The sequence below is a fragment of the Aulonocara stuartgranti genome (assembly GCF_965226115.1).
Source record: "Aulonocara stuartgranti genome assembly, chromosome: 6".
In the NCBI taxonomy this organism is placed as follows: domain Eukaryota; kingdom Metazoa; phylum Chordata; class Actinopteri; order Cichliformes; family Cichlidae; genus Aulonocara; species Aulonocara stuartgranti.
In genome coordinates this window covers 27,478,564-27,490,743 of record NC_138944.1, presented here as the reverse complement: position 1 = coordinate 27,490,743, position 12,180 = coordinate 27,478,564, and the positions used below count along the sequence as shown (strand labels likewise).

General features: G+C 41.4%; 1 protein-coding gene across 7 annotated transcripts in view; it reads left to right on the top strand.

Annotated features, from left to right (window-relative positions):
- Nucleotides 1–12,180, top strand: part of fbxw7 (F-box and WD repeat domain containing 7) — a 139,769-nt gene that overhangs the window by 47,747 nt on the left and 79,842 nt on the right. For all 7 annotated transcript variants that reach the window (XM_082537988.1, XM_082537989.1, XM_082537987.1 and 4 more), the window contains 2 exons: nucleotides 7,448–7,702; nucleotides 7,945–8,457. In XM_082537988.1, coding sequence (XP_082394114.1) covers nucleotides 7,517–7,702; nucleotides 7,945–8,457 — 699 coding nt within the window. In that variant the 5' untranslated portion in view covers nucleotides 7,448–7,516. The remainder of the gene's footprint in view (nucleotides 1–7,447; nucleotides 7,703–7,944; nucleotides 8,458–12,180) is intronic.

Here is a 12,180-nt window from a genome sequence, read left to right as displayed (position 1 = left end):
CTCTTCTGAGCTCACAGAAATGAACTGGCAGTCCCATGGGGTGTGTGTGTGTGGGGTGGGCTGTGCAATCTGAGATAGGTCTAATGCTTCCCACCACAGCGTTGGGACTATGCAGCAAAGAGGAAGACGAGCCTTACAAAGGGACCAGTGACTTTTTCCTCAAGGTCAAAGCAGTTGGTATGAACTGAAGCAGATAAAGCATGTGAGCGTCCCCAAAATACTTCTCATCACTCGTTTTGCGCATCGAGAAGATTTGGAAGTGCAGTATGCATCACTGATTCTTAATTTGTCACACTTAAGATTAGCTAGAGGCCTCGTGGGCATATAGAAGGACGGTTTAAGCTACATCGACAAAGCTTATGTGCCATTTAACAAAATAAAAACTTCCCTTTAGACTGTGTAGTGTCAGTAGGGAACAGAGGACCTCATATGTCAGACAGCAAACTGCTGCACAGCTTGTAACTGACCTGTTTTCCCTCTGTGGTTGTGCATCGTATCTGTAGCTCTACTGTATTGGTAGCAGGAAAGTAGCTTGGTTTAGCTATGATATTTTAACTGCTTCATGATACACTTGCGAGTACCTTGTACTTGCCTTTGTTTTTGCTTTCTTGTTCACGCCCACCTTTTAATGCATGCACAGTTTGTATGTTTGCAAGAATAAACTTGCAGTTTGTCTCAGAGCTGCACATGTGTCACTGATACTAAGGTCTAAAGATGGAGGCTGATTTGCATGCTACATACTCAACCTACTACCACTTGCATGAGGCAAATCCACAAGTCGCACGTCCCACTTACCTTTACTTGTATAATCCTTTCTTACCACACACTTGGTCACAGTAAAATGTGTTTGTTGGGTTAGTTTACCTTGAATACTTGAATGTAAGTGCTCGGAGTTCTTATCAAAATAAAAAGTCAGTCATTGTTTTGAAAGTTTTGAAATGATGTAGGGTGAATCTGGTCAAAAGGTTGTTAATCTTTTGGAGTGTAATCATGATCCACAATCTAATTTTAATTTGGCTCTGCTGTGGGTGTTCATTTGGTGGCCCATGCAGAAGGTTTGTCACCTCGGTTTAAGCGCTAAAAGCTCATTTCACCCATTACTGCATCTTGTTTTTGTTTAATTTTGAAAGCTCGGAGTGACTAATGGTTTATCTCAAGAGCCTTTTTTTGCACTTGCTTTTCTGTTCTTCATTGTTCATTTACCAAGTTTACCAAGTTATTCATTCACAATACACAGTCATTGTTTCCAGTAATTGTTGTCCTAATTGTATATTATCTATCTACACATCCTCCTAACCTCTTATCCAGTTCAGGATTTGGAGACTGTCACCGCTGTCACTGGGTAAGAGGTGGGATAGCTTCGGGACTGGCTACCACAGGGCCATGTGCGATTGCTTTAACTGTTTTAATCAGTCATCCTTTAAATGACTCGCATAGCAGAACTTTTATTTAATGACTTTGTCAGTATAATATCGCCAAAAAGCAGATCTTGTCTTAAATTTAAACTGTCCTGTCATCTTGGACCTGTCTACACATCTTCCTGGAATTCGATCAGGGTCACTGGCATGTGCTTCACAGCAGCTTCATGGTTCTCAGACTCTTGCAACAGGGGGAGAGAACAAGGTCCCAGAAGGACGTCATTTTAAAGGGGAAGCCTTGGCTGGTAGCATACACCACTTTTACCACAACATCCACATTGCACTTATACTCTATTTCTCACAGTCATTACCAGATGTAAACAAATGGATGCGATGCCTGCGATGGTTCTTCATGCAATGATTCAGCAGTATTAGATAAACTGCACAACAGTACCCACTGGCAGGGCAAGTAGCCACTTTTGTATTTGGTAAGGATAACCAAATACAAAGTGAAACTAACTTAACCCTCTGAATCTGTTCAAAAACACCACCCTTTCAGACTGTTCGTGGCCAAAAGTGGCCACCCCTTGTTTACATTTACAAAATGCTATAAAATTATTATATATTAAGAAAAATGTCCAGTTTTTTTTACATGATTTTTTAGATTAGCATCAGGGCTGTTCATCAAAATCAAAATTTCATTAAAATTCTGAAATTTAACCCTTTAAATACCAGTTAGAGCACATAATCATAACAACTCATAAATAGAGAAAATCATAAAATCCCAGTTTTTTTTCTAAATAATACATGCCATCTGATTTATTTGCTAACCACGATGAAGGTTAGATGCATAGCAATAATTAACACCATCAATGACATTTATGCAACATTGTTTTTTTCTGCAGTGGCAGAAAAACATAAAAAACCCCTTTCAGACTGTTCGTGGCCAAAAGTGGCCACCCCTTGTTTACATTTACAAAATGCTATAAAATTATTATATATTAAGAAAAATGTCCAGTTTTTTTTACATGATTTTTTTAGATTAGCATCAGGGCTGTTCATCAAAATCAAAATTTCATTAAAATTCTGAAATTTAACCCTTTAAATACCAGTTAGAGCACATAATCATAACAACTCATAAATAGAGAAAATCATAAAATCCCAGTTTTTTTTCTAAATAATACATGCCATCTGATTTATTTGCTAACCACGATGAAGGTTAGATGCATAGTAATAATTAACACCATCAATGACATTTATGCAACATTGTTTTTTTCTGCAGTGGCAGAAAAACATAAAAAAACCCTTTCAGACTGTTCGTGGCCAAAAGTGGCCACCCCTTGTTTACATTTACAAAATGCTATAAATGTCCAGTTTTTTTTACATGATTTTTTAGATTAGCATCAGGGCTGTTCATGAAAATCAAAATTTCAATCAAATTCATAATTTTAACCCTTTAAATACCAGTTAAATCACATAATTGTAATGATTTACATAGGGATAAAAGCATAAAATCCCCATTTTTTTCTAAATAATACATGCAAACTGATTTATTTTCTAACCATGATGGAGGTTAGATGCATAGCAATAATTAAAAGTATCAATGAGTTTTATGCATCTTTGTTTTTTTGTGCAGTGAGAGAAAAACAAAAAAAAATCCCTCTCAGCTTGTTCGTGGCCAAAAATGGCCACCCCCCGTTTACATTTACAAAATGCTATAAAATTCATATATTAAAACATTTTTCTACTTTCATTGACTTGATTTTTTAAATTAGCACCGCTTCTAGTCATAAAAACCAAAATATAATTCAAATTCTGATATTATACCCTTTGAATACCAGTCAGGTTATGTATTATTATAGTAAAAATAGTAATAAAGTTCACATCTTTTAGCATATAAATGGTGAAACCTAATATGTTTTTTTTTATCATCATTGCAGGTCAGTAACAGTAACTGTTACAATGATTTATTTTTACTTTATTTATTTATGTATTTATTCTTTCTTTTGTTTGGGGGGGGAGGAGATGAATGGCCAAAAGCAATGTCACACATGGTGTGTTAGTGGCCAGTGAGGCAATTTAGTGACCAAATAAAAGAGCTCAATATTGAGCCGGAGAACGCAATTTCATTGTTCTTTGACAATGACAATAAAAATAAATACTTGAATACTTGAATACGATCCGTGTCCTCAGCCAGGGAGCGATAATCCTTCGTGCCCGGAAGCGGAGAGTTGGCGAGGCCGGCTCTCACGAACGCCGGCAGCTGTCTGAGGAAAATGTGGGCGAAGAGAAATCCCCCGTCGTCCGGTCCGAGAAAGGACAGCATGTGCGCCATCAGTTCGAGAGCCGTACCACCACCCAGGCCTGAGAGGGAGAGGAGCTTCTCGGCTCGCTCTGCGTCGGTGAGGGCATAGCACCGAAGAAGAAGCTCCTTAGGAGCGGCGTACTCGGGTGGGTGGGTCCCGGAGGAGCGTCAACGCACGACGGGTTGCTAGCGGGTCGAGAAAAGCCACCACGTGGTGATATTTCGTGTCGTCAGCCGAGATGTCACGAAGGGAGAACTGGGCCTCCACGTGCACGAACCATGACGGGGGATCGTGAAGCCAAAAGTCCGGTGTTCTGACAAGGTAGGACGTTTGCGCCACAGCAAACGTAGCTGCAGCCGGAGGCAGAGGGCTGGCGCTGCTGATGCATCCAGAGCGGAGTCTGCGCCACCATCGGACTGCAGCATGTTCGAGTCAGGGGTCACCAATGTGGAGGTAAACACAGACGACACGAGAGCTGTCGATAAACACTGCTCGTTTATTGCTCATCACCACAGAACTCAACACTTTCACTCCAAAACACAACAACACTTCCTGAGAACTGGGTGTGAGTGGAGCCCTCCAGTGGTCTGGAGTGGAGTGGAGTGAGTGGAGCCCTCCAATCATTGGGGGGGGGGCTCCACCTCCATGCCCCCCAACCCCAATCCTCCCCCAAAGAAGAGGATTCGGGCACTGGCTAGAACTCAACATCAGTGGTGATGCAGTCAGCCTCTTTGAAGATTGTCCCCTCATCTTCTGGAGAGCAGGTTTCTTCATCTTGGGCAGATGTATTTTCTTCAAGGACAGATGACTGCTGCTGTCCTTGCTCTCTGACCAGATCATATAGGCAGTGCTTGAAGCAGTGATGACCTTCTTGCCATATTGCCAGAATAAATGATCTGGAAGCTGTTAGGCTTACTTACAGCAGTAGCTCTGTCTGCACCTGCATAAACTCCAGGACACGTTTACAAACAGTGTTTGTTGTTGTTTGCGCTCCAGCTGCAGCTGCAGGTTTGAACTCTGCAAAATGTCCTGTGATTGGGGTTTTTTTTTTTTTTTTGTTTTTATTTCTAGAGTTAATATTTTGGGTATGGTATCTTTTGATGAAAAATACAAGAGTAAAAGTGCTTTTAGCATGTGCTTCAAAGCTAAATGACTGGGAACCTCAAAGCTCAATATCCTGCATCCACAGAAATTCACTGCAGCCTATGTAATGTTTGAATTTATTCCAGTCTATCTTGCAAATACATGTTTGTACTGCAATGTCATGCATAAACACAAACTATTAGATCCTTAAGATCAAACCTATGTCAAAATTGTTTCATTATTTTGGTCCATTGGAGTGTGGTAGGCCATCAAAGGCTGCTACTAGAAACTCAGAATATTACATGAAATTGCTTGCTTGGCCAAAAATGGGTAAATGATGTCATTTGGTAAAAAACATTAAAAACTACAATTTTCATGTGTTGACTTTAGAATGAAAGCAATTTTACCTAAATTGCATGATATAGTACTGTCAGTAACAAGGAATCAAAAAAGGTGGTTATAATGGGTTTCAATTGGCCACAAATGGCCATGATAGAACCCAGAGGAACTATTTAGTGTATAGTGAATATTATTGACATTATTAAGGAGCTGATGTTGAAAATTAAAAAATCTGACAAAAATACACACCTTTGGGAAGTTTCATTCCACTGGCATTAACAGAACAAAAATGGTTGAAAAGCGAAAAGCAAAGTGGCCACAAATGGCCAGGATAGGATTCAGAGGGTTCTATAAAAAAAAAAACAAAACAAAAAAAAAAAAAACAACCAGGTTTGGTGATGTTGTTGAACTGACTTTTTTCCATTTTTATTTTTTAAAATGGTTAATCAAGTAAAAAGGGCAGTGCAGTGGGTGTGAATCCACTATCTATCTGCCTGGGACCTTTCTGTACGGCATATATTCCTTCTCTCTGTGTGCACGTGGGTGGTTTCAGATCAGGTACTCCCACAGTCTAAAGACATGCAGTTAGTGGGGTTAGATTATTTGTTTGTTTTTGGTTTTTTTAAAATTGGACATGGGTTTGAATGTGAGGGTGAATGGTTGTCTAAGATAAACAAAGATGAACCGCAAGCCCTCAATAGAAGAAAGTACATAGAAGGATGATCAGTAAAAGTGTAGACACGACAGGAAAAAGTTGAAACACTGTGATAAGATGATGATGGCTGTAAAAAGGTATAAAAATACAGATATGATGAATGTGATAATTTCATGGTGCTGTCAGTTTGTCAGTGTCCTATAATTGTTCAGTTTTAACATGAACGTTCAATTTATTAGTCTGTTTCCCCACTGTGCATTTCTTCCTTACGTCATCTTTAATAACTTTAGTCACTTTATCATCTTTCATTTGATGGGATCAATCAAGAAGTATCATGAGGTAGTGAGTCTGGTAGGTCAGACTAGCAGGGAAATGCTTTAAGTCCTTGCATGTTTTAATAAAATCATCAATACATGGAGCCAGCCTGTCAATAGTCCCATCATAGCAGAAAGCATTATGACATATTGTAATGCTGATGGTTTGTCCCACTTCTAGGCATCAAGCGCAATAGTATTTCTGGCCAGGTTTACCCTGTACGATCCAAACAAATGCATTTTTATTTCATTTGCTCAAAGAAAGTGGTGCTGATGGTCTTCAGACGTCTTGATCTGTTCCTGTCAAGCTTAAAGTTGCATTTTTTTCTTTTTTCTGTTTTGTATGTTGTTCTTTTTGAACACAGTCCGTAAAAGCTGACCTCATCCAGCGTTCCTCGTCATCACCGACACACCAGTATTCATAGATAATAGTTCAGTGACTCAGTAATGCTTTTCAAAGCGAGATTTTGTAAACAGTGAATTGAGGAGTTTGTCACTGGTAATATGTCTTTTCCTGTACCTGTAACAGCTGCTGAGCTTTATGAATTTACACATACTGCTTTATTTGTTCAGTGATTTCTTACTCATGTTGCTTTGAACCCAGCTCAGTCTGAGAAAACTGTGCAGTTCTTGGACAAGCTTTTCCTTGCATTGATGGTGTCCTATATTTTCAAATTTCAAACAGCCTGACTTTAATTTTATTTACAAATAAGAATAAACACACTGCACTTAAATGAATACAACTATTGTAGGGTGATGTATATTTTGCACATAGTATTGATCTGCACTCAGCTTTGTGTATTGCTGCCTCTGTCACTCGAAGAGTGAGGTGGTGACAAAACTCTGACTGTCCTTCAGTTCCATATATATTTTCAGATATTTCAAAGGAAAGCAATGCAACTTGTTTATGTTGACACATCCCAGTAAATTCTTTGTAGGAACACACAACTGTCTTTTCTGTAGACCGAAGAGTGTTTTTTAAAGACTTCAGGAACATTAATGCGGTGTGGCTTTTGTGCTCAGTGGATTGGATTTTCTTTTCTTGTTCACATTGGCTTTGTTGGAAGTAAGAACACTAGTAGCACTCAAGGCTGTTCTGCCCATCCATCTGCATTTGAGCATCCACTGCTGTGTGATCTGAAGCCAAGTACAATCACTCCCACATTTTTCCTTGTCTGCTGCTGAGCAGCATCAGTGCATCTCAACGAGCGAATGTCTAATAACAGTTATTTTAATTCAGAGAAAACAAAGGAACGTGTATAACACAGACATGTTCCCTCCTGATGAGCATTTTGCCCGACTGTCTGAAGACGGTAGAAAACAATCACTAAATGTTTATCAGTTTCTCATCTGGGTTAATGCTCACATATATTTTTGTGTCTGTCTTTGCAGAATGTCAAACCCTTCTCCTCCTCAGACAGCCTAGCGAAGGTCCAGGAGGTAGCAAGCTGGCTTTTGGAAATGAACCAGGAACTGCTGTCGGGGGGCAGCAGCAGCAGCGGCGGGCGGAGTCGGGGGCCTGGGGGCCCGGCAGTGCGAGGTAACGCCTCCTCCACGGCTCGGGCACCCCAGCAGGCGGCAGAGGAGGGCGATGAGGATGAACACATGAACCGGGTGGTTGAGGAGGAAGAGCAGCTGCCGCAGAGGGTGAGGCAAACTGACATTTAAGAAATTTGTGATTTCAAAGTTGATTACAGAGAAAATGTCTGTGGAAATATGAACTTGCGTAAGAAGACTTAAGTTATGTAACCTAAACATCGAAGTTTGCGTTAGATTCACAGTTTGGTGACCAGGCAAGAGTCTCTGTGCAAGATCACATGCAACAGATTGAGTTTCTCACGAGATCATTCCTCACTGATATTGTATTTTGGTTTTCTGGCTCTTCACAGCCCGAGGCGTCGCAGGTTGATGGCGAGCGAGAACAACCATGGGCGCCGAGCGAGTCCGGAGCCAGCGACGGCCCTCGGGAGGATGGGGAAGGGGAGGAAGACGAAGAGGGCCTGCCAAACGGCGTGAACGGAGGTGACAAAGGAGCCCGATGGATGTGGGGGGCAGAGCAGCGACGACTGCGAGGGCAGCCGCTTGCTGCTGAAGAGGAGGAAGAGGAAGAGGAGGAGAACAACAATAGCAGCACCCACCAAGAGGAGGAGGAGGAGGCAGAGGAGAGGACAGAGGGAGGGGAGGAGCAAGGGAGGGAAGAGGAGGAGCGGGAAGAGGGTGAGGAGGAGGAAGAGGAGGATGAGGAAGAGATGGACCAAGACAGTGATGACTTTGAACATTCAGCAGAGAGCGGGAGGGAGGAGGAAGAGGAGGAAGGCTCTCTCTCTCTCAGGAACAGTGTGTCTGCCCCCAATAATAATGAGGACTCGGGATGTACACGCCAAAGCTCTTCCAACAAAAAGGTAAGCAAAGCTATTTGTATTGAACAGTTTACACTGGAACTACTTTCCAGTGACGAAAGTAGTTCCAGTGTAAACTGTTTAAATGTGTGCAGGATATTTTTCGGTGCTGTGAGCATCATCATTAAGGATGTCGCTGCAACTCCAGAAAAACTTATTGTTTATGTCATTTATACATCTCTGTGTGAAACTGTTGAATGTGTTGCACTTGCGCCTACGTGGTCCATATTTAAGATGGTAGCACCCTCTTGTGGAAAACGCTTGTTATTGCAGGAGCTGAACCATCTGCTTGGAAATAATTGGATACTGGAACTGCATTATATATTTGGAAGGACAAGTAAACATTGTTGAAAAATTATAAAGATGAACCTGAATGGCTGAGATGAAAAGTATAAAAGCATTGTTTTAAGTAAGTGCTGAAATTGCATTTGTTAATGGCAGTTTTGGCTCAAGACTGAGTTGATTCAGAAGAGAAAACAGCTGGGATTTGGGTTTAAATCTGTTCATGGTCTGATGTGTCTGGAAGACTTGAAGGCACGTTTTCCCCGTACTCATAAGTACACCAGATAGCCCCACCTTTTGCTATAGCATAGACCAGGGGTGTCAAACATAAGGTAAACACACAAACATAAGGAAGTTTCACCGGCCCAGCCCACATAAGGTCACAGGGAGCTGTATGTGGCTCATGACATAAACTTTGCCATCCTCGACAGTAGAGTGGACCCTCCTTGCCACTCAGTGCTGGCAGAGTAATGATAGAGTGCTGAGAGTTTTTCCTTATAGTGACTGCTCACTCATATCAATTGCTGAACTTTTATGAAAATCCTGACACGTCAGCGCCTGCAGGTGCAAATTAAAGGTTACTGCAAAGAATACGGCTTTGTGCCTCTCAAACATTGTCACCCTGTTGGAAGTTGTTTCTTTGGGGGTGGCAGAGCTCACCATATATTTGGAAATAATGTGAATCTTCAGTGTTCAAATCAACTGAACACTAGAGCGAGATCATGTGGCGACATGCTCGTCACAACAGCTCATAACGGCTACTCCGCGCTTGCAAGTTTGAGTGACAAGTCCTGCCTTGAACTGCATGATTACAATCAATGTAAAGGTGGCTGCTAATGCTTGTGAAGCTTGTTGCGACTTGAGGAAACTGATGTGAAGACTCTCCTGAAATATGTGGAGAAGAACTGTTTAAAAAGAGCAAAGTCGCTGATTCTTTCTGTTGTGACTTAGATAAAATGCTCATACTGGAGATGCGTATTTACTAGTGTACTAGTCTTTGCTTGATACAGTTTGATACTTTACTGAGACTTTTCATGGTATTTTTTTTCTCCCCTGTGTCACACATGCATACTAATTTTGTCATGACAGGTTAATCCTGAGCATAAATATTAAAAGAAAGCACAATTTCCTTTCTCTGCTTTAGCTCTACTCCAGGAACATTTTGTACTGGCTTTTGCAGTAAAATAATAACCGCGTACTACACACGCCCACAGCCTGCTCCCGGAGACAGTATTTCATTCATATGTGCAATATCCAGGCGCTGTTTTAGGAGCTGGTAAAAGCACCTTCATGCCTCACTGATTGATGTCTGACATGATGTGTAATGATTGTAGCTGGAAGCGAGGCAGCGCTTGATGTTCTAAAACTAATTCAAAAGGCTCTGATGCTCCAGTGCTTCAACAGTAACGCTGGTGTCTTGTTTCAGTGATGAGTCTTTCAGTGTGGCCTTCACAGCACCTATATTTAAAAGCCAGAAATCGAGCTGGTTGGGAAGTTTTCGAGAGGCTCAGCGTGACAATCATATTTTTGTTTAGCAATTTGGATGGAACGAGCAAAGTAGTAAATCTGTGGCTGACAACTTTTAGTACCAAAGGCTTAGTAAGTGTTTAGGTCTCCATCCAAATGTCATTGTTTAACAGTCTCTGTACATGGCAGATACTAACAACATATTTTCACTTTGCACATATTTGTTGTGTATATTTAAATTTTGAGCATCTTAATCCAATATTTGTCAAGTTCTTAGTCCCGTTTTGGCAGACATCCTGAGACTTCATTGGCCACTTATTTTAGGCATTATCTAATTTAACTTTAATATCACGGGGTCATGAAAATACATATCCCCCCACCCCGGAAATTAAACTTCTACCACAAATCTCCCTTATGTTTGTTTTAACTTTGACTTATAATTTCCATTGGCTGTCCAACGTTTTTTACTATTTTGTCAGATTATTCCTTCCTTTTTTAATATACTCTTGGAGCAATGTGGAGGACTTAAGAGGAAAGTTCTCATCTCAGCAGTGACTGAAGTTATGGATTTTTCAATAGCTCTGCAGTCTTTGCTGTTTTGCTCTCTAAAATCTCTTTGAGCAATACTTTCAAGAAGTTTTAGTATAGATGTTGAAGAGCATGTGGCATTGTTTCCTGTGTGTCATACCAGAGAGTCGGTGTTGTGTGAGGTTTAGTGTGAGAGGCTTTGATGCTGATTTTGTCCTTGCTTATATTATCTTAAATATAGCCATTAGCCTGAATTTGCTCCCCCTGTGCCTCTCACCATCTGACACAGCTGTCAGATATGTTTTTCAGGGTCTCAGTCAGTGTAGTGGGCCAGCTGGCTTTGATGTTGATGAACACATTTATTTCAGCTGTGGATGCTGTATGCTTGGAATTAGGAGGTGGTGCAGGAGGACTGCTTTGACATTTATCATTAGTTCAAGTGAGAAGGTGAAGCTCAGAAGAAGAAGCTTGTGTAAGTCATTCATCACAGTCACACGTGTATTGTTACTGAGCTGAATTTAGTTTTATTTGATACCCGAGGAGCAACCCCCCACCCTCAAAAAAACCATGAAAACTTAATTTCAGAACTCTGTGGATACAATATTAAAAAACTGATGTGATCAGAGGAGTAAAATAGAAACACGTCATGATATATGTGGTAAAATAACAAGGTGGGTAGGAGGAACAAAGATGTAAATGCAGAACACAAAGAAAGGAGCTGGGTTGTAAAAATAACCACATTAGCTTAGGTTTGAAAGCAGAGCCACTGTGATACAGGGATAGAACTGGTTCCGGTGCTTTAAGACTATTCCTACCAGTCCATTCACCTTTGTTTCGCACTGAGCACATTGTGAAAATATGTGAACTTGTTGTCTAATGTAAATGCTCATTGCCCGGGTTGCGATTCTGCAGAAAATTTATTTTGCTTTCCAGGGCATGGGTCGCAGGGGCAGGCAACAGGCTAAGCAAGGATGCCCAGACCTCCTACCTCCTCCAGCTTATCCAGGGGAACACAGAGGCATTCCCAGAGATGTAATCTCTCCAGCATATCCTGGGTCTGCGGTGGGATATGCCCTAAACACCTTACCCAGGAGCCATTCTTACTTTCTTTCATTGTGCAGTAGCAGCAGTACTACTCTATGCCCGGATGGCTGAGCTCCTCACCCTGTCTCTTGAGGGAGAAGGCAGCAACCCTTTAGAGCAGGGCTGGGGGACTTACAGGCCTCAAGGGCCGGTGTCCTGCAGGTTTTAGATGCGTCTTTGATCCAACACAGCTGATTTAAATGGCTAAATAAGCTCCTTGAAGCTCCTAGCTCCTATGAACTAATCATTTAATTCAGGTGTGTTGACCCAGGGTGATATCTAAAACATGCAGGACACTGGTCCTTGAGGCCTGGACTTCCCCACCCCTGCTTTTAGAGAAAGCTCATTTCCTCCTCCACTTGTATC